We start from the raw sequence: 26,336 nt of genomic DNA on the forward strand, positions 1-26,336 counted from the left end.
AATCACGCCTGTCCTCAAAAAGCCATCCCTCAACCTGACTGCTATGTCAGGCTATCACCCCATATCGTTGCTCCCATTCGCTTCCAAACTCCTTCAACAACATGTTCACGCTAAACTTTCTCCCCATCTCTCATCTAACTTGCTCTTCTACAGCCTACAATCTGGCTTCCGCCCCCACCATTCCACTGAAACTGCCCTGACCAAAATTACTAATGACCTACTTACAGCTAAAGCTAACGGAGTTCTCTATACTCCTCCTTCTAGACTTGTCCTCTGCCTTCGACACAGTTGACCACTGCCTCCTACTACAGATCCTCTCTTCCTTTGGCGTCAAAGACCTCGCCCCATCCTGGATCTCCTCATACCTTTCCAGCCGCACATTCAGCGTCTCCACTCCCACACCACCTCCTCATCCCACCACCTCTCTGATGGCATCCCCCAAGGCTCTGTCCTAGGACCCCTACTCTTCTCCATCTATACCCTTGGCCTGGGACAGCTCATAAATCCCCATGGCTTCCAGCACCATCTGTACGCTGATGACACCCAGATCTACCTCTCTGGCTCAGACGTCACCTCTCTGCTGCCCAGAGTCCCGGAGTGTCCATCAGCCATATCCTCCTCCTTCTACTCTCACTTCCTCAAGCTCAACGGTGATGATAATGTGTGTACAGCGCTGTGGAGTATGGAGGTGATATAGAAGGAAGAGGAACATCCTGATAGAGAGTAATGGGGAATCTCCACATACCTCCACCTGCAGAGCCGCCACCACATACAGTGGAGGCCAAAAGTATTGCCACCCCTGCAATTCTGTCAGATAATACTCCGTTTCTTCCTGAAAATGATTGCAACCACAAATTCTATGGTATTATTATCTTCATTTAATTTGCTTGCAAGGAAAAAACACAAAGGAGAATGAAGCAAAAATCAAATCATTGATCATTTCACACAAAACTCCAAAAATGGGCCAGACAAAAGTATTGGCACCCTCAGCCTAATACTTGGTTGCACAACCTTTAGCCAAAATATCTGCGAACAACCGCTTCCGGTAACCATCAATGAGTTTCTTACAATGCTCTGCTGGAATTGTAGACCATTCTTCTTTGGCAAACTTCTCCAGGTCCCTGATATTTGAAGGGTGCCTTCTCCAAACTGCCATTTTGAGATCTCTCCACGGGTGTTCTATGGGATTCAGGTCTGGACTCATTGCTGGCCACCTTAGAAGTCTCCCGAGCTTTCTCTCAAACCATTTTATAGTGCTTTTGGAAGTGTGTTTTGGGTCATTGTCCTGCTGGAAGACCCATGACCTCTGAGGGAGACCCAGCTTTCTCACACTGGGCCCTACATTATGCTGCAAAATTTGTTGGTAGTCTTCAGACTTCATAATGCCATGCACACGGTCAAGCAGTCCAGTGCCAGAAGCAGCAAAGCAACGTCAAAACATCAGGGAACCTCCGCCATGTTTGACTGTAGGGATCGTGTTCTTTTCTTTGAATGCCTCTTTTTTTTTCCTGTACACTCTATGTTGATGCTTTTTCCCAAAAAGCTCGACTTTTGTCTCATCTGACCAGAGAACATTCTTCCAAAACGTTTTAGGCTTTCTCAGGTAAGTTTTGGCAAACTCCAGCCTGGCTTTTTTATGCCTCGGGGTAAGAAGTGGGGTCTTCCTGGGTATCCTACCATACAGTCCCTTTTCATTCGGACGCCGACGGATAGTACGGGTTGACACTGTTGTACCCTTGGACTGCAGGGCAGCTTGAACTTGTTTGGATGTTAGTCGAGGTTCTTTATCCACCATCCGCACAATCTTGCGTTGAAATCTCTCGTCAATTTTTCTTTTCCGTCCACATCTAGGGAGGTTAGCCACAGTGCCATGGGCTTTAAACTTCTTGATGACACTGCGCACGGAAGACACAGGAACATTCAGGTCTTTGGAGATGGACTTGTAGCCTTGAGATTGCTCATGATTCCTCACAATTTGGTTTCTCAAGTCCTCAGACAGTTTTTTGGTCTTCTTTCTTTTCTCCATGCTCAATGTGGTACACACAAGGACACAGGACAGAGGTTGAGTCAACTTTAATCCATGTTAACTGGCTGCAAGTGTGATTTAGTTATTGCCAACATCTGTTAGGTGCCACAGGTAAGTTACAGGTGCTGTTAATTACACAAATTAGAGAAGCATCACATGATTTTTCAAACAGTGCCAATACTTTTTTCCACCCCCTTTTTTAGGTTTGGTGTGGAATTATATCCAATTTGGCTTTAGGACAATTCTTTTTGTGTTTTTTCATTGAAGACAAATTAAATGAAGAGAATAAAACCAAAGAATTTGTGATTTTAATCATTTTCAGGATGAAACTGAGTATTATCTAACAGAATTGCAGGGGTGCCAATACTTTTGACCACCACTGTATCAAAAAACGTCCAATATCACCAAGAATTTCAATTCAGTGGTGTCACCCTACATGCGGAACAGCATAAAAAAAGCTATTCCTGAACTGTTGGTTTTTGTTTATTCTGCCTCCCAAAAATTGGAATAGAAAGCGATCAAACAATGTCATGTGCCCGAAAATGGCACCAATAAAAACGTCAATTTGTCCTGCAAAAAACAAACCTTTATATGACTTTGTCGGTCGAAATATGGAAAAATTCTAGCTATCAAAATCAGACGGAACCCCCGGCGGAAGACTCCCTGTAATGAGTCAGATGGAGGCACTGTGGACGCAGTCTGGCCTGTGATCCCACGGTGTCTGTCTTTTAATTAGATTTGCATAAAAGTGCCGTTAGCCACAGTTTTGTGAAGCTCTGAAAAAAAGGACACGGCTAAACAGAGGCCAGATAGAGTCCAGAGTAACTCTGCTGCCTCTTTATAGTGAATGGATCCCTCGGGGTAGGGTTAGGGTTGTGTTAGGATTGGGGTTAGGATTACGGTTAGGATTAGGGTTGTTTTAAGGTTAGGGTTGTGTTAGGGTTGGGATTTTTTCCAAAGGAAAAAAAAAAGTGAGGAGGATATGGCGACTAGTGTTGAGCGCAAGTGCTTGCTACTTGAGTTTGCATCGGGTGCTTGGGTATGCTCCGAGTATCGTGGGTACTCGGGTTACATACTCAAGTCTCCGCCCCGCATGTTTCACGGCTGTTATACAGCAAATAAAAAAACACATGGGGATTGCCTACCATACACGAGCAAGCTCCGCATGTTTTTTTTGGGTGTTTAACAACCATGAAACATGCGGGGCGAGGACTCATGTCATGTCACTCGAGCACCCACGATACTTGGTGCATACCCGAGTACCCGATGCAAACTCTAGTAGCAAGCACTTGCGCTCAAAACTAATGACAACTTATTCAATATGATGACCTAATGTTATCAAAATTCTGTGTCGTACGTCTGGGTTCAAAATGTTCACTATACCCCTTGATAAAATCCTTGAGGGGTCTAGTTTCCAAAATGGAGCTCTCCAAACGCGACATGGCGTCCGCTCTCGATTCCAGCCAATTTTGCGTTCATAAAGCCACACAGTGCTCCTCCCTTTCTGAACCTGCCGTGCATCCAAACAGTGTTTTTTCCCCACATTTGGGGTATCGGCGTACTCAGAAGAAATTGCATAACAGTTTTTGCTGTCCATTTTCTCCTCTTACCCTTGTGAAAATAAAAAATTTGGGGCTAAAAGATCATTTTTGTGGAAAAAGTTTTGTTTATTTTCACGGCTCGTCTGTGAAGCACCAAGGGGTTCAGGGTGCTTACCACACATCTAGATAAGATCCTTCAGGGATCTAGTTTCCAAAATTTGGCAGTTTCCACTGTTTAGGCACATTAGTGACTTCCCAAACACGACATTGCATCAGCTAATTATACAAGCAAATTTTACATTCAGAAAGTCAAATGGTGCTCTTTCCCTTCCGAACCCTGCCATGCGCTCAATCCGTGGTTTTGCCCCACATATGGAGTATCGCCTTACTCAGGAGAAATTGCACAACAAATGGTATTGTGCATTTTATCCTGTTACCTTTACGAAAATGTCAAATTGGGGGCTGAAAAACATTTTTGTGGGAAAAATTTGAAAATTTTATTTTTATGGCTCAATGTTATAAACTTCTGCGAAGCACCTGGGGGTTCAAGGTGCTCATCACACATCCAGATAAGTTCCCTAAGGGGTCTAGTTTGTAAAATGGTGTCACTTATGGGGAGTTTCACTGTTTAGGCACAGCAGGGGCTCCCAGAACGTGACATGGCATCCACTAATTATTCAAACAAATTTTACATTCAAAAAGTCAAATGGCGCTCCTTCCCTTCCGAGCCCGGCCATATGCCCAAACAGAGGTTTTTCCCCACATATGGGGTATTGGTGTGCTCAGGAGAAATTGCACTACAAATTTTATGGTCCATTTTTTCCTGTTACCTTTTCAAAAATAAAAAAAAATTGTTTCTAAAGTAACATTTTTTGTGAAAAAAAGTTAAATGTTCATGGTTTTCTTCCACATTCCAAAACTTCCTGTGAAGCACCTGAAAGGTGTCACTTCTGGGTATTTTCTGTCATAATGGCTCCTCAAAGTCACTTCAAATGTGATGTGGTCCCTAAAAAAAGGGTTTTTTAAATTATGTTGGAAAAATGAGAACTCGCTGGTCAAATTTTAACCCTTAAATTTTGGTTCAAAAATTTTGCTGATGTAAAGTAGACATGTGGGAAATGTTATTTATTAACTATTTTGAGTGACATAAATCTCTGATTTAAGGGTATGAAAATTCAAATTTCGCCAAATTTCTGATTTTTTCACAAAGTAACACAAGTCACATCGAAGAAATTTTAACACTATCATGAAGTACAATATGTCACAAAAAATAATCTCCGAATCAGTGAGATCCTTTGAAGCGTTCCAAAGTTATTACATCATAAAGTGACAGTGGTCAGAATTGTAAAAATTGGCCTGGTCATTAACGTGCAAATCACGTTAGGGGGTAAAGGGGTTAACACAACAAAAATAAAAATTGAACGAAGCAAATAATATATATCAAACCAAAGGAAAGTATCTACGTATCAGACAATTGTCTAGTACCAATAAGATGGTGACATATCTACACTAGGATATGAATGGCAGACCATTTGGGAATAATCAGAAACCCAAAGCAGAAACACCAAACATGAGTTTGGTCAAAAACCTTTATTTCACCAGCAATTGGTTACATGGTGGCACTGCAGAAGTGGGTGCCCACACTACGTAAAATACAGTGATTGTATAATACACAAACAGTTATATATGTACAATATATCCAGAAGTCTATTGATCCTATTCTGAACATTATTGGCGAGTTTGGTGAATGGTCAGGCCTGTCCATTAATTGGGATAAGTCGATTATTCTACCATTTGAGGATATCCCTGATTCCAGCATATTAGAACATACACGAATACAAACGGTTGAGAAATTCTAATACCGGGTATAAATATAACAATAAGATCTCCGGATTACATTGTACTGATTCTATATCTTCTTCTGGAAAAGTATAAGAAGAAAATAGATGTGTGGTAGAGATTACCATTATTGGCTGTAGGAAGAGGGAACTTATTAAAAATGATATTGATGCCCCAACTCTTATACATTCTGCATAATGCCCCTATTTGGATCCATAATTCCTATTTTCAAAAAATTCATAGCAAGTTTCGTTCTCTTATATGGAAAAAGAAATCGGCGAGGATAAAATTTGAATAACTACAAAGTGACAAGGAATCTGGTGTTTTGGCGATTCCTAATGCACTAATATACAGTGGGGAAAAAAAGTATTTAGTCAGCCACCAATCGTGCAAGTTTTCCCACTTAAAAAGATGAGAGAGGCCTCTAATTGACATCATAGGTAGACCTCAACTATGAGAGACAAAATGAGAAAAGAAATCCTGAAAATCACATTGTCTGATTTAGAAAGAATGTTTTTTCAAATTTTGGTGGAAGATAAGTATTTGGTCAATTACAAACAAGCAAGATTTCTGGCTCTCACAGACCTGTAACTTCTTCTTTAAGGGGCTCCTCTGTCCTCCACTCATTACCTGTAGTACTGGCACCTGTTTCAACTTGTTATCAGTATAAAAAACACTTGTCCGCAACCTCAAACAGTCACACTCCAAACTCCACTATGGTGAAGACCAAAGAGCTGTCGAAGGACACCAGAAACAAAATTATAGCCCTGCACCAAGCTGGGAAGACTGAATCTGCAATAGGCAAGCAGCTTGGTGTGAAGAAATCAACTGTGGGAGCATTAATTAGAAAATGGAAGACATACAAGACCACTGATAATCTCCCTCGATCTGGGGCTCCACACAAGATTTCACCCCGTTGGGTCAAAATGATCTCAGGAACGGTGAGCAAAAATCCCAGAACCTCACAGGGGGACCTAGTGAATGACCTGCAGAGAGCTGGGACCAACGTTACACAGACTACCATCAGTAACACACTATGCCACCAGGGACTCAGATCCTGCAGTGCCAGACGTGTCCCTCTGCTTAAGCCATTACATGTCTGGGCCCATCTGAAGTTTGCTAAAGAGCATTTGGATGATCCAGAAGAGTATTGGGAGAATGTCATATGGTCAGATGAAACCAAAGTAGAACTGTTTGGTAGAAACACAACTTGTCGTGTTTGGAGGAGAAAGAATGCTGAGTTGCATCCAAAGAACACCATACCTACAGTGAAGCATGGGGTGGCAACATCATGCTTTGGGGCTGTGTCTCTGCCAAGGGACCAGGACGACTAATCCGTGTACATGAAAGAATGAATGGGCTCATGTATCGTGAGATTTTGAGTGCAAACCTCCTTCCATCAGCAAAGGCATTGAAGATGAAACATGGCTGGGTCTTTCAGCATGACAAGCACACTGCCAGGGCAACAAAGGAGTGGCTTCGTAAGAAGCATTTCAAGGTCCTGGAGTGGCCTAGCCAGTCTCCAGATCTAAACCCTATAGAAAACCTTTGGAGGGAGTTGAAAGTCCGTGTTGCCCAGCGACAGCCCCAAAACATCACTGCTCTAGAGGAGATCTGCATGGAGGAATGGGCCAACATACCAGTAACAGTGTGTGCCAACCTTGTGAAGACTTACAGAAAACGTTTGACCTCTGTCATTGCCAACAAAGGATATATAATAAAGTATTGAGATGAACTTTTGCAATTGACCAAATACTTATTTTCCACCAAAATTTGAAAAAAAATTCTTTCCAAATCAGACAATGTGATTTTCAGGATTTGTTTTCTCATTTTGTCTCTCATAGCTGAGGTCTACCTATGATGTCAATTACAGGACTCTCTCATCTTTTTAAGTGGGAGAACTTGCACAATTGGTGGCTGACTAAAGACTTTCTTGCCCCACTGTATTATATGGCAGCGCAATTGCAACATTTGGGTGGGTGGCAAAGCGCTGCAAACCCAAATAGTATTAAGCGGTTAATTACCTCAGGAACACCGTGGAATATTCCTATTCATATAGTGGAACTGAATGATCTCGCACACAAGAAATCAATATACCCTACACTTGCTCTACTCTACAAGGTCTGGGATAGGGGTAAAGATATAATGGAAATAGGAGACTGCAATGAATCTACACCTATATATGGTTTAATAATAAATATGCTGAGTTCTGTAAATTAGAGGGATTTTGGAGTTGGGTGGATAAAGGAATATATATGATATAAAACGTTATCTGAAGGGATACTTAAGTCCTTTGATCAATTAAAGGGGGGATTTGGGTTGACAAATAAACAATTCTATGAATATCTACAGTTTCGGCATTCATTTAATGCACAATCAAGATGGACGCCCTTTTGGGTAGAAAATAATACTTTTGTTAAGTTGGTATTAGAGAAGGGAAATACTAAGGGTCGTATTTCTGATATTTTATTGAGTCCTCCTTGATAATTATTTAACAAAATTTCCTTCTCCAGCTAGACAAAAATGGATGGAGATATAGGTCCAATTTCTGAGGATCAATGGAGAGAGGTATTAGACCTGGTACCCCAATTATCTTTAAATGAGGCACAGAGATTTTCCCAGATCATATTAATACATAGGAAATATAAGATGCCTAGATTCCTATGTAACATAGGATACCGGACTGCTGCTGAATGTCCAAGATGTAACATGGATGCTGCGGGCCTATTACATACGCTATGGGAATGCCGGGAGTTAGGTAAATACTGGAAAGGCGTTCTGTCTATTATAAAGAGGGTATATAAAATAGATATTCAACCAGACCCAAAAAATGCCTATTAGGTATATTAGAGGATGATATGGAATTTGACCCAATTTCAATAGGGATTTCACATATTTTATTTCAAGCTAGGAAACATATTGCATCCAAATGGATTAACCCCTTATCTCCAGAAATTAGTGAACTCAAAAATAGGATAAATAATATTATCAGATTAGAAAAAGGGGTATGTAAAAAGCTAAACTCCGTGAATACATTTAAGAAAACATGGGGCTTATGGTTGGATACACCTGGAATGCCATCAAGGGGGTTATTGTTGGAGAGACAATGACTTATGGGAGAAGGGCAGTATTGGCGAGGTCTAATGTTTCATTGTAATGTGTATTGGAATTCCTTAACATGTGGTATGGGTAATATAGCACACCTATATTGTGTAGAGGATTATGATGTTTATTACAATATTATGGTTATATAAGAGATTTCAAGACTGTGGAATGTTAATTGTAAGATATAGTAATTGCAAGTTATCAGATGGTAATGGGCAAGCTGAAAGGATATATAGGAGAGATGCATGTATGTGATCCCTATGGTATGTTATTTTATTATTGTATGCACTGGTTTCTTGTTTTATAAAAAAACAAAAAAAACAACTAATGAATAAATCTCAATAAAAATGTATTGGATTAAAAATAAGATTAGAAATAAGGCTTCTACCCTGTGTGGGTTCTCTGGTGCCTAATCAAATTGGATTTCTGGTTAAAACATTTCCCACAATCTGAACATGAAAAAGGCTTCTCCCCTGTGTGGGTTCTCTGGTGCTTAACCAAATCCGATTTATGGGTAAAACATTTCCCACATTCTGAACATGAAAAGGGCTTCTCCCCCGTGTGGGTTCTCTGGTGCGTAACCAAAGCTGATTTAAGGTTAAAACATTTCCCACATTCTGAACATGAAAAGGGCTTCTCGCCTGTGTGGGTTCTCTGGTGGTTATCAAGATGCTCTTTCCGGTTAAAACATTTCCCACATTCTGAACAGGAAAAGGGCTTCTCGCCTGTGTGGGTTCTCTGGTGGTTATCAAGATGCTCTTTCCGGTTAAAACATTTCCCACATTCTGAACAGGAAAAGGGCTTCTCCCCTGTGTGGGTTCTCTGGTGGTTATCAAGATGGTCTTTCCGATTAAAATATTTCCCACATTCTGAACATGAAAAAGGCTTCTCCTCTGTGTGGGTTCTCTGGTGATCAACAAAAACTGATTTCTGGTTAAAATATTTTCCACAATTGGAACAAAAAAATATATTGTCCGCTTTGTGTATTTTTTGAGGTTTAAGAATAGACTTTTCGAGGGTAAAACTATTTCCATTTTCTGAACATAAAAATGATTTCTTTGCTTTAGGAGCAGTTCGTTTTTTAATGCTTATTTTATTTTCATTTTCCTTAGTAGTTGGCAATGAATCAGAAGATAGGACCTGTTTCATAGGATCAGATGATTGATGTTTGCTGTGAAGGGATGATGGTATATCTGGAGTAATGGCATTCACTTCAATTGTATCATGTGGGATCTCAAGATCATCCAATTTAAAAATCTCCTGTCCCTCTGATCTCCTGGTACAATCATCTGCCAAGAAAAAAAAAAACAATTATTAATTTTGAATAAAATGTCCTTGAAATTTATGTTTTTGAACATTTCTACTTAAAATGTCTAAACAAACACATCCCTGGGCTACATGCTAGTCCAGGAAAATGAAGAAATATATGCTCAAGTTTAAAAATCAATTTTATTAGACACAAATCTAAAAAATAGAGAAATATTTTAAATATTCCTCTATTTTTTAGATTTGCGTCTAATAAAATAGATTTTTAAACTTGAGCATATATTTCTTCATTTTCCTGGACTAGCATGTAGCCCAGGGATGTGTTTGTTTAGATTGATTTAGAAGTGGTATGCAATCTTTATTTATTTTTCTATGGGATTCTTGTGTTAATTGTACTTAAAATGTCTGTAGAAATGGGAAGTTATTGACAGAATGACAGTTCACAGTCTAATAGAAAACCTCATAGGATGAACCAGTAGAGCGTGGTGTCCAACTGTTCATTCTGCCTCCAAAATATGGAATAAGAAGCCATCAAAAAATGTTATGTAGGCAAAAATGATACCAATAAAAACTTCTACTCATCCTACAAAAAACAAGCCCCCACTCAGGTCCATCATCTGTCAGTGGAAAAACAGAGGTTTCCACATTATTAGTGGCACAAAGGCTCTTGAGAATCAACATGGCTTCCATAAACCAATCCAGCAATATCTTCTTTTCCGAAGTCAAATCTCACCCTCACTTCTCAGCCTTGCAGTGTGCCCAAACCACATTTATCATCCATGTATTTGGCATTACTATAGTGAGAAGAACCCACTTAATTTAAGGTGTTTGTGTCTCCTGGAGCACAATCTGAGCACTATGTGTTGGGTAATAAAATGGCCAATATGCAATTTTTACTCTCCAACATCCAGGGCTAATTTTCGGAAAATGCCTGTGTAGTCAAAATAATCAATACTCCTATAGATTAATTCACTGAGAGTTGTAATTTCCAAAATGAAGTCACTTTATGGGGATTTCTACTGCTCTGGTTTTCTGACATTTTGTCATATTAGGGCTTCTGCAAATGGTTTGTCCCATCTCCTCTGGGATCTGATCCTGTGAATCGGCTTCTGTCACCAGGAGCCGCCTTATTCATTCTGCAGGCGGCTCTGGTGATGGGAGTAATTAGAGTATGGGGCTCGGTGGCTCTTGGCAATCTAAACTATCTTAAGGGACAATATTTTCTGGCAGATGAGTTTCAAGAAGAAATATTAGGCATTCAAAGAGAACTTTTTATAATAGTGCAGAGATGAGGTGTCTTAAATTTAGAGCTTGGGCATTTGGAAGAGGCAATGGAGATCTTTTTGAAAGGCTACCAGGGAGTTACAGAGTCACATAAGTGAGGAAGGCCGATCCCAATACAATGAAGCTATCATACTGAATGAACTGGTAAAAAAAAAAAAAAAATATATAAAAACATGTAACATCCCCAACAACAACGTATGTATGAAGGGAGAAATCCAACACTAAACCGGAGTTGCACTTATTTATGGTGGAGCATTGGAGCTACTATGAATTCTGACCAGCAGAGTATAGAAAGTATTAGTGCTCCCTGTTTCAGGAGAGATTGTGTAGTAATCTGAATTCCTTAGGATTGAAAACATAATGAAATTTATGACGTGGAGTGAATCCATGAAACCAGGGCTGGAGCCAACACATCTCCTGCAGGCGTGAATAAATGTATATTACAGCCATCAGCCACGCACAGCTTAGAGATATATCATGGCACAGGTGTAATGTTTTCTGCATAGTTTATCACGATCCTGTTTGAAGTTAGTTGGCTGAAAAGAAATTGAAAAGTCAAGATAAAGGGAAACTCTGCTGTTATTGTACAGTGTCTTGTAAGGACCATATGAGCACATTCAGCAGCACAGAAGGGCGAGAAGGTAGATTCATCCAATAAGATATCAGGGTTCTAGGAAGCCAACAGCATTATTACCCTCCGCTTTCTCTTACAGGCCCATCATAATATTTTTCTTCAAGTGATTTTCTAACTTGTCAGCACATTCTACGTACGCTGTCATTTGGCTTTGTAGTTTACAGATATGGGCAGGTAACGGTCAGCGTCTTCTAATCCTAGGGAGTAGGTGGATCCTCCAGGTTGTAAGTTCTATAGAAAAGGTCTTTCACAATTTCACAAAGTAATTTGAACATTTTCGGACAGAGGAGAATGTTGTGGTCGAGCGGCAAAATGGTGATCCACGATTGTGATACGGCCGGACTACACCACCGATAAAGCAGCTACAGCCGGTGACTGAGAAGAATCTGTGAGTTCACTGCATTTAGTGGTTACGACTCACCTGGGTAGTCATATGTAGGAATCTCCTCTTTACACCGCTCATCACCCATCACATATGTCTCTGTAGTATTAATATGGGTCTGATCTTCACTCTGGAACAAATATTATAGAAGTAAGATGGAGAAGTCACATCTATGATCAGCTCTAATCCCGTCATCTCCACTGTTCTCATTACACAAATATAAATATTTGTGGATAAAACAAGACTGAACACAAGACCTTTACAGCCGTCTACACATTGTAGGGGAGATCTCATGACACCTTCTCTCCATCTACCTGATGATCCTGAGGAACATTGGGATCTTCTTGTTTACAGGCCTGTGGAAGAAGAGGACGGGGATATCTCTCTGGTGTTGTCCTCTTACTGGATCGATCTGGAGGAAACACATACAGGGACTGAATTATTTTCATACGGATAATTGTAAGCTGCATGTATTTAGTCCTGTCTATTACCTGGTGATGTGAGGGGCTGAGGAATCTTCATCATGATGTCCCTGTACAGATCTTTGTGTCCTTGTAAATACTCCCACACATCCTGACACCGTATAGGAACCTGACATATACATTGATACCGTCATCTCCACAATCCCTTCATAGCGTTACTGTATAATGTCCCAGCATTCCCAGTAATGTCACCTCTCCAATCAGAAGCTCAATCATCTTGTAGGTGAGTTCTAGGATCTTCTGGTCATTGATGTCCTCATGTATCAGGGGGTGAGGTGGAGGCCCCGTGATTGGGCTCAGGGGTCTTCCCCATCCCTCAGACACAGGGTCCTGACAGCACTCACTAGAGGTCTTCTTCACTACTGTGTAATCCTGGTTATGGAAAGACACATTAATAAATCTTACAACAGACATTTCCAGAGTCCTCACCTCTCCAGTTCTGTTCATCTGTTATTCCCATAGATAAGAATGATTAAATGTGATGTCATCAGAATCTCTCACCTCTCCAGTAAGCCGGAAGAGGATCTCTAGGGTGAGGTGTAATATCCTCGCCGCCATCTTGTCCCTGTCCATATCCATCTTTGATGGATAAATCAGGAAAATTTTCTTATATGGAAGATCTCCACTGAGAGGATCCGGTATTGTAGAGACCTGAATGAGGAGATGATGAGCCGATGGAACATCATAAAAATCCTGTTGGTATAATACAACTATTGGACATAATGAGGGGAAACATATAAGATTTATGATTTTACAGTATTTAGTTTTTTCTTTACATCTAGTAATAAAACCTTTATATTTTAGGCCACAGACAACAAGCAATTTCTTCCTCGGAGTCTGCAGCTGAATACGTTTCTCATAGACTCATCTTCCATACCGCTAATTCTCGTCTCATATTCCGACACTGGCATTAGCAGTACTGCAGGAGATATTAATTTCACGTGACATGAGAAATAATTACATGATGAGGACGACATCTTCTACTACGGCTCTAAAAACATATTTAGCCACAAACCGTCACTAAACACATCAACACAGGCTGTCTGTATGAATGTTTCCCGTCTTCCCTGGACTGTAATCTTCTATCAAGTTACAGCTCATGTCTGATTCACACACAGAAGTTTGAGGATTTTATAAAAGCTGTTTTGATTGCACAAACACCGCGGACAGCAATTATTTGATATCAAAGTCTACGTGTACAGTGTATTATGGGGTTTATTTCTGGCCTTAGGCTTTCCTATATTACAAGAAAACCCCCAGAAAAAAAGAGCAGATATTAAAATGTTTCAAAAGAAAATGGTCACCAACAATTCTTGTAAAAAGAAAAAACATGCAAAAAGCAGAAGACACATATTATTTTTTAACACGTTAAACATTTGTTTTTGTTTTTATATGAATTCTTTTGGGCACCAGAACATAGATGTACACAGCAAGGATGACACAGGTGCGGCTGCAACAAAATCCCTGGCAGCTTAACCACTTGCTCCTGCAAAAAGCAAACATGGTATCTAAGAAGGTGTGACAGAGTTTGGCCCAATGCACCTTCTTCCCCAAATGCTCAAAGGTATAGTTCCTACAATACTTAAATGCCTAATAATGGTGTCTGGGCCTGCAATGTACAAAAGTCTATTAGGCCGGGCCATAGGCAGCGTCCAATAAGTTACCTTTTAACGCCACCCTTAAATATTAGACTAAAGTTGCATGAAAGCACTGATTTTGGGGGTTTTGGTCGACTATATAATGTATTTGGGGGCCTCCCTACAGATGCAGTCAGTCATACAGACCACAGGAAAGCTGGAATATTTGTGTGTATGGGGGAGTCGGGAGAGATAGCCATCTGCCAAATGACCATTCAACCAATACTTATCTCATGTGTATGGGGTCGTTACTATTGCACTGACAGGCAGTGATAATACACGGCACTACAGTAGTACAGTGCATCACCTGAGCAATCAAAGGTTTGTATGTTGTATGATTGCACTAATGAAAGTTGTTTAAAAAAGTTTATAAAAAAGGTTTAAAAAAAAGTTTAAGTGAAAATATCACAGTTTTAGCAAAAATAAATATTTGTCACTATAGGGAAAGCATGCATGTAATGGGAAAATGGAGAGGGAGGTCAGCTCACTGTTTATTCAATGCACTTTGTCTAAAGATCACTGGAGCCGCCCTGGTCAGGGACATTTCAAGTAGAGAAAGGAGGAGGGATGAATTCTCCAGCATTGTCTATATTGTTAAAACCTCACATTTATTGTAAATTCATAAAAACTGTTGTGATGTCATACCACCAAGTGCCCACATACGAAACCAATGCTTATTCATGGTTTGCAACATGTGAGTCTCTGATACTTTTATATCCTTCCCTTTCAAACACCTGGGTGTCCGTTGATTACTGAGCACTTCTCAGACAATTTGACCCTGTACTGTATGGAAGGAAAAGATAATTGTCACAGTTCCACCCCTCACTGTGTCTGGGATGCAGTTACTGACAGCTCAGCCGTCCAATCTTGTACAGGGGCATGCTGGAGCTGTCGGTACTTTGATTGACAGCTCGGTGGTCCAATCTGGTACAGGAGCGTGCTCAAGCTGTCAGTGTGTTGATTGACAGCTTGGCTGTCCAATCTGAGACTGGGAGGCACTGGCTATTTCCAGGTGTTCATCATTCCAGGTGACTGCTAGGCTACATAACTGAGCTGTTTCTCCCTGACCTCTGCCAGACGTACATTCAGCTAGTGTGAGGTTTGTTTCTCTGTGCCTAAGTGTTCTGTGTATTGATATTCTGTTGCCTGACCTTGGACCTTGCTCTGCCCATCCGTCTGTTTAACTCCTTCTGCTCTGATCCGCTATCCTGGTATTCTGACCAACATAACGTTACCTGACTATGCCTTTGCCTCTTCCCTCTGTTTATGACGTACCCTCCTGTTTTTTTACTCTGGACCCCTCGACTATTCTGTCTCACAGCTTGGCAGTGAAAAGTGACTCAGCGTCACATTACGTCTGGCCAATACGTTTTTCTTTTTCATCTGTATGGAGACTGTTCACACGCTCTGTGACCATATGGCGAATTTGAAGCTGATGACTCAGGATCTGGCTAAGAAATGCCAGAGTCTGGAGTCATCACAATGTCAGTTGCAGGGTCAGATAACTAATCTAATGAAAATCTCGGATAACCCTCCACTGCCGGCAGTGGCTGTGACGTTAGTACCCTCTGATGTACAGTTGGTCTCTCCTGAATCTGTATTAGACCTCCATGATAAATTTTCTGGAGAGAAAGACCAGTTTAGGGTCTTCAGGGAGAGCTGTCAGGGGAGGAGTTCTAGCCGGTGGGAATAATCATGTCCCTTCGGCAAGGGTGCCCTCAGACCTGGGCATTTTCCTTGTCCCCACAAGCCCCAGAACGGTTTTCTGTTGACGCCTTCTTTGACTGATATATGACGAACCCAACAGGATCCAGGTCGCTGAGGCTAAGATCCTGGCTCAAGGGGGTCGCACAGCTGAGGACTACTGTACTGAGTTCCGGCAGTGGTCCACTGCAGTTCTGTGGAACGATGCAGCTCTCATGTGCCAGTTCTACAAAGGCCTTTCTAAAACCCTTAAGGACGCCCTGGTCCTCCATGAAGCTCCTTGTTCCCTGGCGGAGGCCATGACCCAGGCCATATGAATGGACTGTACAATCCATGAGAGACGTGAGGAACAACAAGCTGCCCATTATATTCTCCCGGAGCAGGTCCATTTACCAGAGGTAGAGCCATTGGAGATTAAAGTTGCCAGTCTTCGTGTTGTAGACGTAGACAAGATCTCGGACTCTGCCTGTATTGTGGTCTCGCTGAACATTTTCTCAAGAATTGCCCTACTTGCCCTCAGGCTAGCACACCATCAGGAGAACGTCCGAGTCTGGGTGATGGCCAAGGAGGTCACCCAGACTCCCACGTACCTTTTTCTGCTAAAGTACTGATAAATACAGTGTTATGCTTTGAGAACCAGGTGTTATCAACATTGGCTTTCATTGACTGTGGGTCTGCTGCTAACTTTATTGATTCGGGACTGGTTCTGAAGTTAGGGTTAGGGACAGTTCGTTTAGAAAGACCCAAGCAAATCTTTGCCCTTGACAAGACGCCATTATCTAGGAATTTGATCAAGAAGGTAACAGCACTCCACCTTGAATCCTTCTCATGTTTTGTGTTGGATAATTTACCTGTTGGGTTGGTACTAGGGCTTCCATGGTTGCCGATTCACAATCCTGTTATTGATTGGTGTCAGAGGGAGATTGTTAAATGGGGCCCTAATTGTTGCAAGAAATGTTTAAAAACTGTACAAACATGCTCTGCTAGTCTGAAGGGTCTGCCGGGGTACCTGAAGGACTTTGGAGATGTGTTCTCAGAGAAAGAGGCGGAGATACTACCTCCCCATCATCCTTATGATTGTGCTATTGATCTTATTCCTTGTGCCAAATTGCCTAAAGCTCTCCTTTACAATTTGTCTGGGCCTGAATGGGCAAGAATATGCTAACAAAAGTTTACAGAAGGGTCATATCCGTCCTTCCTCCTCTCCGGTAGCTGCCATTTTTTTCTTCGTAAAAAAGAAAGATGGGGGTCTCCATCCTTGTCTCGATTTCCGAGAACTCGACAAAATCATGGTTAAAAATACGTACCCACTTTCACTCATCCACAACCTATATAATCAGCTTCTGGGGGCCATGGTGTTCTCTAAACTTGATCTTAGAGGGGCTTACAATTTGATCCGCATCCGGGAGGGTGATTAGTGGAAAACAGCGTTTTTAAGGTCTGAGGGTCTGTTTGAAAACCTTGTCATTAGTGTTGAGCGAATTTGTTCAGCATTTCGGAGCTGATTTTTTGGCGTGAAAAAGTCGGAACCCTGCACACAAACACGAATTTTAAATGCCAAACAAATTCGCTCAACACTACTTGTCATGCCATTTGGGTTACTAAATGCACCCGTCCGTGTTGTGTTACAAAGATTAAGTGAGAACTCTTTGTGTGCTAAATTAGAGAAATGTGTTTGTTCTGTTCAGGAAATTTCATTCTTGGGGTTCATCTTGTCAGCAGAAGGGTTTAAGATGGACCCTTGGAAGGTACAGGCCATAATTGACTGGGTTCAGCTTCGTGATCTCAAGCCTTTGGAGCATTTTGTGGGATTCGCCAACTATTATAGGAAATTTATCAAGAGGTTTTCTCAGATTGTATAACCTCTTACTGACCTTACACGTAAGGGGGCAAATCTCAAGGTGTGGTCACAGAGTGCTATCAGGGCTTTTGAAAAATGAAAAGAGTGTTTCATGCCTCTTCCCATTCTGATCTAACCGGATCTCAAAGAGCCATCCATTGTAGAGGTGGATGCTTCGGAGGTCGGAGTGGGGGCGGTTTTGTCGCAGGGGTCCAAAACTCTGACTAACTTGCGTCCATGGGCTTTTTTGTCTAAATAATTTTCGGCAGAAAGAAGTTATGATGTTGGGAATCGTGAGTTACTTTCTGTAAAATTAGCCTTTGAGGAATGGAGGCATTTTTTGGAGGAGCGGTTCATCCAGTTACTGTGGTCAGTGATCAGAAGAATCTAGCTTACATTGAATCAGCTAAAAGATAAACTCCCACAGAGGCATTACATTCAGACCGGAGTCTAAAGGCCCCGTCACACTAAGCGATGCAGCAGCGATCCCGACAACGATACGACCTGTCAGGGATCGTTGCTGCATCGCTAATACATCGCTGGTGAGCTGTCAAACAGGCAGGCTCACCAGCGATGAGGGGAGCAGCGATATCGTGGAAAGAATCGTTCCACGATGTCCTGCTCCCGTTACCAGCCTGCTGCTTAAGCAGGAGCAGGCTGGTAACTATGGTAAATATCGGGTTACTAAGTGCGCGTGTGCCCCTAGTAACCTGCTGTTTACCATGGATACCACTCTGCTACGGTGCGCTGGAGCCTCCGCTCACTGTAGCAGAGTGGTATCCATGGTAAACAGCGGGTTACTAAGTGCGCGCGTGCCCCTAGTAACCCGATATTTACCATGGTTACCAGTCAGATCGTTGGTCCCGCTGGTCACACACAGCGATGTGTGCTGGCCAGCGGGAGGCCAACGACCAAAAAATGGTCCAGGACACTTTGCAACGATCAGCGACCTCACAGCAGGGGCCTGATCGTTGCAAAGTGTCACACATAGCGACATCGCTGGTGAGGTCGCTGGTGAGTCACCAAAACCGTGACACAGCAGCGATCTCGCTAGCGATATCGCTTAGTGTGACGGGGCCTTAAGAATGTGAAAGCTGACGCATTATCTCGTAGTCTCGATTCAGTTTCTCCTCCAGAACCTCCATCCTCCATTATTCCTCAGGGTATTGTGGTTTCTATGGTAACCTCAGAATTGGAAAAGGAGATCCATAACGCCCAGTCATTGGCTTCTTCCGACACTCCAGGATCTAAATCATTTGTGCCTGTGTACCTAAGATTGTGTGTGTTACAAGAATTTCATGATTCCGTCTTAAGTGGTCATCCTGGGGTTACTGCTACATGGAAAGTCTTTACCAGACTTTTTTGGTGGCTGTCCATGCATAATGATATCAAAGATTTTGTATCTGCTTGTGATGCCTGCGCACGCGCTAAAGTCAGTCACATCCGGCCGTCCGGGGAATTGGCTCCACTGCCAATTCTAGAAAGGCCATGGACTCATTTGTCCATGGATTTCATCATGGATTTGCCTCTGTCTGGTGGGAAAATTGCTATCTGGGTGGTAGTTGACCGATTCAGCAAACAAGCTCATTTTGTTCCTTTGTCAGGATTACCTAATGCAGAGACACTCTCCAAGTTGTTTATTTCTCATATTGTAAGTTACGTGGTATCCCTCTTAACATTTTGTCTGATAGGGGAGTACAATTTGTCTTCAAGTTCTGGAGAGCTTTTTGTAATAAGGTCAGGATTAACTTGTCCTTTTCATCTGCTTACCACCCTGAGACCAACGGTCAGACTGAGAGGACAAATCAATCTTTGGAACAAATTTTAAGGTGCTTTGTGGCAGCTCAGCAGGAGGACTGGTCTTCGTTTTTACCTCTTGCTGAATTTGCATTTAACAGTCGAGTACAGTCTACTGGAACCTCTCCGTTTTTCTGTAATTATAGATTGAATCCCCATTTTGGTGAATTTTCTAGGATTAGTTCTAAATGTCCTGGGGTGGAAGTCGCCGTACAAATACTTGGAGATGTCTGGAAGGAGGTTCAGAAGAATATTGGACCACTTAGACTCGCCAAAAACAGAAGGCCGATAGAAGACGTTCAGTGGGTCCTGTTTTTAAGATCGGGGATAAGGTTTGGTTGTCATCCAGGAACTTTAAACTTCAAGTGCCGTCTGCAAAATTGGGTCCAAAGTTTATTGGTCCAAATGAGATCGTTGAGGTGGTCAATCCAGTGGCATTCAGATTAAAGCTTCCTCCATCCCTTCGCATCCCTAATGTCTTCTATAAATCCCTATTAAAGGCGTTTATCCCTTCGGTATTATCTCTCTCATCCCCGCCTCCTCCAGTGTCAGTCGACGATGGCTTAGAGCATGAGGTTCAGAGGGTGGTGGATTCTCGTAGGGTCCGAAATTCCCTCCAATACCTCATCCACTGGAGGGGATACAGACCAGAGGAGAGATCCTAGGTCCCTGCTTGAGATGTGAAGGCCGATCAGTTAGTCAGGGCCTTCCATCTAAAGTTTCCTGGGAAGCCTTGGGGTCCGGCGGCCTCCCTTAGAAGAGGGGGTACTGTCAAGGTTCCACCCCTCACTGTGTCTGGGATACAGTTACTGACAACTCAGCCATCCAATCTTGTACAGGGGCATGCTGGAGCTGTCGGTACTTTGACAACTCGGTGGTCCAATCTGGTATAGGGGCGTGCTGAAGCTGTTAGTGTGATGATTGCCTGCTCGGCTGTCCAATCTGAGACTGGGTGGCACTTGCTATCTCCAGGTGTTCATCATTCCAGATGACTGCCAGGCTACATAACTGAGCTGTTTCTCCCTGACCTCTGCCAGACGTACATTCAGCTAGTGTGAGGTTTGATTCTCTGTGCCTAAGTGTTCTGTGTATTGAAATTCTGTTGCCTGACCTTGGACCTTGTTCTGACCATCCGTCTGTTTAACCCCTTCTGCTCTGATTCGCTATCCTCCTGGTATTCTGACCAACATAACGTTACCTGCCTAAGCCTTTGCCTCTTCCTTCTGTTTATGACGTACCCTACTGGCTTTTAACTCCGGACTCCTCGGCTATTCCGTCTCACAGCTTGGCTGTAAAAAGTGACTCAGCGTCACAATAATACACAAATACAACTCATGCATGAGATATTCAATAAAATCACTGAAAATCAAAAACAAATACAATTAATTGCACTGTAATATTAAATCCTGTCTGATGTTCATTCCCTGTGGGGCTCTAGTGTGTAATTTAAATATCCAATATGACTTTCTATTTAACATTTTTCTTTTCATATCTCCACCTCTTAATGGTTTATAAGCCTTTTCTATTCCTAAAATCTGAAGGATATGATATCCCCTTTATACAAAGTAACATAGTAAAGTAGGTTGAATAAAGACCTAGGTCCATCAAGTTCAACCTTTCTCCCCCAATTGTACTCCCTACGCTAACACTAAACTAACTTAATGGAACCAGGCCTCACAAATGTATTACCATTTTTATTATTACTGCACTATTACAGTTACAAATGAACCAGTTTATAATTTTTTAATTAGTTTTATTTTTTGTATTACTCATATGGTATTACTAAAATCCCTGTACTTAAATCTGTTGATCCAGAAGAAGGCAAAAAACCCAGGACACATTCAGACAATTTGCATCCTTCTTGACCCCGAGAAAAAGCGATCAGTACAAGAACCCTGGATCAAATGTACTACTATAGGTGTAACATTTTGTATAATTTAACTGTAACCCACAATGTTACCTGTGTCAAGGAAATCATTCAGCCCTTTTTTGAAAGCTGATATAGTGTCTGCCATTACTACCTACTGTAGTAGGGCATTCCACAGCCCAACTGCTCTTACTGCAAAGAACCATTTCCTGTTTAGGTGCCGGAATCACCTTTCTTTCACCTGTAATGATTGCCCCCTGGTCCTTAGTATAGTCTTTGGAAGGAATAAGTCATGTGCTAGACCTTTGTATTGACCACACATATCTCTATATATGTAGATGAGATCCCCTCTGAGGCGTCGTTTTTCTAAGCTAAAGAAGCTCAACTTTTTCAACCTCTCATCATATGAGAGGTCTACCATCCTATATAATAATCTAGTTGCCCACCTTTGAACTGACTCTAACTTCTGAATATCCTTTTTAAAATGTGGAGCCCAAAACTTGATCCCATATTCCAGATGTGGCCTCACCAGTGATTAATAAAGGGGTAACAATACGTTGGGATTGCAGGATTTTATTTCTCTTTTTATACACCCTAAAATCTTGTTTGCTTTTGCTGCTTGACATTGAGCACTGCTGCTCAGCTTACTTGTAACCAGAATACCCAAATCCTTCTCCTGTTCTGTAGTCCTGAGTATACTCCCACTTAATGTATATGCAGCAATAGGATTACTCCATCCTAGGTGCATTACTCTACATTTATCTACATTAAACTTAATCTGCCAAGTGTTTGCCCATTCAGTCATCTTATCCAGATCGTTCTGCAATATCGTAATGTCAAGATCAGATTTTAATATCCTACATAGTTTGGTATCGTCAGCAAAAACTGGCACTTTACTTACAATCCCATTCCCAAGGTCATTAATAAAGAGGTTAAAAAGAATTGGTCCTAGCACAGATCCCTGTAGCACCCCACTGCGGACTATGTCCTATTTAGAGAATGTACCATTTATGACGACTCTTTGTTTCCTATCATTTAGCCAATTCCTTACCCATCTACATATAGTTCCCCCAAGTCATTTCTTCTGTAGCTTCAGTATAAGGCTGCTATGTGGTACAGTATCAAATGCCTTTGCAAAGTCCAGGTAAATCACATCAGCCACATTACCAACATCTAGATTTGCACTTATCCCCTCATAGAACCCCAACATGTTGGTTAGACACAACCTATTTTTCATGAATCCGTGCTGATTATCATTTATTATATTATTCTCTGCAATATATCTCTGCAGGTCAACTCTTATGATGCCCTCAAAAACTATGCACACTACTGATGTCAGACTTACCGGACGGTAGTTACCTGGATCCACCCTCTTACCTTTCTTAAATATCGGTACATTTGCTATCCTCCAATCCTGTGGCACTACCCCTGTTACAAGAGTGTCTAAGAATACGAGATGCAGCGGTTTGTCAATTACTGAGCTCAATTCCCTCAGTATCCGTGGATGAATACCATCTGGTCCAGGAGATTTGACAATGTTTAATTTGCTCAGACGCAGGTGACGCGCCCCTGGGCCTGTGTCGCACTGCGGTGCGCACGCGGGAACTTACCCGGAGCCGGATCCGTGGAGGGTTGTAGTCTCGTGGCGGTGACCCGGTCCGTGCCCAGGGAGTCAAACTGGACGGCAGTCTATTAGTAGTAAATAGTTGATGACTACGCCACCCGTTGAGTGCAGCCAGGGAGCTGCTGCTGCGGGGCAGACCGCTGAGGCCGATGGTAGGATTATGCAGCGTGATAGTATAACCCCCAACGGGAGGGGTATGGCCTCAGGGCAGCCGACGTGGATGATGGGGGTAGCAGGAACCACTCAGAGACGGTACGGTGTAGTTCAGGGTCTTTACTGGTAACAACGATAGACCCTCCCGGAGTACTTGCTAGCGAACGGGGCCTGGTCAGTCCTTGAGCAGATGGGATCTCCCCTGGCCAGGCGTAGTTGTAGGCCTCCCAAACTGACTGTACTCTTCTGGCTACCTTGCTAGAAGCTGATGTAAGTAGCCCACGTCCCTGAGTGTACCGTGTGGTGCTCACCCGTATGGCCGGTGACTCGGGGCCTTCTAATGGCTTCCGCTCCACGATGGCGGTGCTGGTCCCACGCGTGTGACCGTGCCTTCGGGCTTCTGGGCCAGAGGACCTGAAATCCCCTGCCTGACGGATTCTGCTGCTGGGTAGGAGTTAGTCCCCACAGCCTCGGACTCCGGGTCCGGAAAGAAGTCTTCTTAGTCAGGGCGAGCTCTGCAGCTGCCAGCCCCTGACTCCTTGTGTCTCTGCTGTTTCCTATGCTGCTTCTTGTCTCTACTCCACTTGTCTCACTCACCCTGTCTCAGCCCCGGGTTTATACAGGGGAAGTTCTTCCCCTCCCAAGACTGGGCAGGAGGTGTGGCATGCACAGGATCCCTGACCAAAGGACCTCCCACCTGCTCTCAGACATAACATTACATTACTGTGGAAAACCAGACCCCTGGGGTGCCACATTCCCCCCTAGTGAAATTTAGTACTCCGGGACTAAACACATTTAGAAAAACATAACAAGGCAAAAACATTAATAATACAATAAGAAAACATATAAAGATGGTTACGGCGTGTCCGCAACCGGGTGCAGTCTCTGAAGAAAGCAAGGTGTCCATTTCACCAACACAGGGAGACGTAACCAGGTAGGGGTCTGTCCTACCCCGAGTCCTTAACAGTCTCTAGTCCATCCTGGGTTACGCTCCAACTATGTACAAGGATTCCCGGTAAATCCACCAAGGATCCCTAAAAATAACTAGAAACACAAAATTATACACAAGCAACAAGACACAGAAAAACATAAATAAAACAATTTATACACTTCAAATTCTCCAGCGTGCGGGTAACTGGCCTCTAGTGGCCCGAGTGGACCTACGGAGCTGACTGTCTGGCCCTGAACTACAGGGTGTAGGAACTGTCAAGGGTAAACTGGGCAGCTGTCTACCGGCTCTTTGTCTCACTAGGGGTACGGCAGGCTCACTATAAGCAGAGGGTTGATTCTTCTGTTCTGCTTGTGTGGAGTCTTCTGCCTCCTGGACCGGCTGTTCTTCCAGCTCTACCCGTTGCTCCGTAGGTTCTTGGGATGATGGTTGGAGGAAGGTGAGTACGGGTACCACAACTGCACCATTGACTTGAGTCCAAGACTGAGGGAAGTCCCCGAGCACGGTACTAACCATATCTTCCCTTTCTTCCACGGGTCGATGGTCTTCTTGTTCCTCTTCAGGGTTCCTCAGTTGTTCGGGACACTTCTTCAGGTGGTCCCGGGATACAATGGCTGTGGTTTCCCCTCCGTCTTTACTGATGGTACAGACCTTCGGGTTCTCGTGGCTTGAGGGCAGTACGGTGTACGGGTCCTTCTCCCACTGGTCGTCCAACTTGTGGAGCCGTCTCTTCCTCTTCAAGACCTGCTCTCCGGGTACCAGGGGAACAGCGGGAGCATACTGGTTGTAAGTTTTCTCTTGTCTTTCCCTAGCCTGACAGAGACTTCGCTCCACGCTCTCCTGTACTCTCCGGTACTGCTGCTGCCTCTCTGTGTCCCAGTCTGTTTCTGGTGAAGTGTCCTCGGGGGTCAGGACTCCCATTTCCAGGTCAACAGGTAACTTACCAGGTCTTGCCCTCATTAGGTAAGCCGGGGTACAGTTGGTGGAACCTACCGGGATGTGGTTGTATAGGTCCACCAGATCGGGCAACTTTTCAGGCCACAGACTGCGTTCTTCCAGGGGCAACGTTTTTAGAAGATCCATTACCACCTGGTTCATTTTTTCACAAAGTCCATTAGTCTGCGGATGGTAGGGTGTCGTCCTTATCTTCCGGCAGCCATACAGATTGCAGAATTCCTGAAAGACCTCCGCTTCAAAGGCAGGTCCCTGGTCCGTCAGCACTTGGTCCGGGTACCCGTGTGGACGGCAGAAGTGCTGCTGGAAGGCTCTAGCTGCTGTTTGAGCCGTTAAGTCCTTGACGGGGACGACAACCAAGAACCGGGAGTAATGATCCACGATGGTTAACGCGTAGACGTAGCCACTTCTGCTTGGGGTCAGTTTTACATGATCCAAGGCTACCAGTTCCAACGGTTGCCGGGTGACGATGGACTGCAGGGGAGTCTTCTGGCTGGCTCGGTCCTTCCTTCTCAGGTTGCACGGGCCACAATCTCTGCACCACTTCTCGATGGTTCCCCTCATGCCTACCCAGTGGAACCGCTCGCGCAGCAGGAACTCCAGCTTTTTCCACCCAAAGTGTCCAGCTCCGTCGTGGTATGCCTCCATCACCATGGCTGCGTCTCTTCGTGGCACCACTACTTGCCAGAGTAATTCATGCGTCCGGGAGTTAACCATTCTGCGGCACAACTTCCCTTTGTAAAGGAACAGTCGACTCTTCTCTGCCCATAGTTGTTTGGCTTCCTCCGGAGCGTCTGGTTCAAGGCGAGCCTCCGGCCGAGTCAGCATCTCCTTCACCAGTCGGACGGCAGGGTCGCTGTCTTGCGTTTCCGCCCAGTTGTAGTGGGGTAAGGGGTTCAACGTAGCAGCCTGCTTACTCCTTACCCGGTGGGAATACTGAATAGTCCCATGACGGTGGAACGCAGGGAGTTCAACTTCTTCCAGTCCCTCCGGATCTTCTCCTCCGTCCGGCAGGTTGGGCATCCTGGACAGGGCGTCCGCGTTGGTATTGGAGCGTCCTGCCCGGTATTTAATTGTGAACTCGTAGTTGGACAGACGGGCCATCCACCTCTGCTCCAGGGCACCGAGTCTTGCCGTGTCCAGGTGTGTCAGCGGGTTGTTATCCGTGTACACGGTGAACCGGGAAGAAGCGAGGTAATGCTTAAAGCGCTCAGTGATTGCCCATACTACGGCCAGGAACTCTAACTTAAAT

At 43.4% G+C, this 26,336-nt stretch overlaps 2 protein-coding genes across 2 annotated transcripts in view; both read right to left on the reverse strand.

Annotated features, from left to right (window-relative positions):
* The window catches only part of LOC141198611 (uncharacterized), a 174,035-nt gene that overhangs the window by 58,662 nt on the left and 89,037 nt on the right, over positions 1-26,336 (reverse strand). The gene's annotated exons all lie outside the window — the stretch shown is intronic.
* LOC141198567 (uncharacterized) overlaps positions 7,721-26,336 on the reverse strand; it is a 47,467-nt gene continuing 28,851 nt past the window's right edge. Inside the window, exons 3-7 of the mRNA XM_073662994.1 lie at positions 12,752-12,931; positions 12,569-12,668; positions 12,392-12,489; positions 12,117-12,207; positions 7,721-9,800 (exon numbers count right to left, since the gene is read on the reverse strand). Of these exons, the coding sequence (XP_073519095.1) occupies positions 8,896-9,800; positions 12,117-12,207; positions 12,392-12,489; positions 12,569-12,668; positions 12,752-12,931 (1,374 nt within the window). The 3' untranslated portion in view covers positions 7,721-8,895. The remainder of the gene's footprint in view (positions 9,801-12,116; positions 12,208-12,391; positions 12,490-12,568; positions 12,669-12,751; positions 12,932-26,336) is intronic.

Source organism: Phyllobates terribilis, unplaced genomic scaffold (assembly GCF_046119375.1).
Source record: "Phyllobates terribilis strain yellow unplaced genomic scaffold, ASM4611937v1 Scaffold_98__1_contigs__length_5973952, whole genome shotgun sequence".
In the NCBI taxonomy this organism is placed as follows: Eukaryota; Metazoa; Chordata; class Amphibia; order Anura; family Dendrobatidae; genus Phyllobates; species Phyllobates terribilis.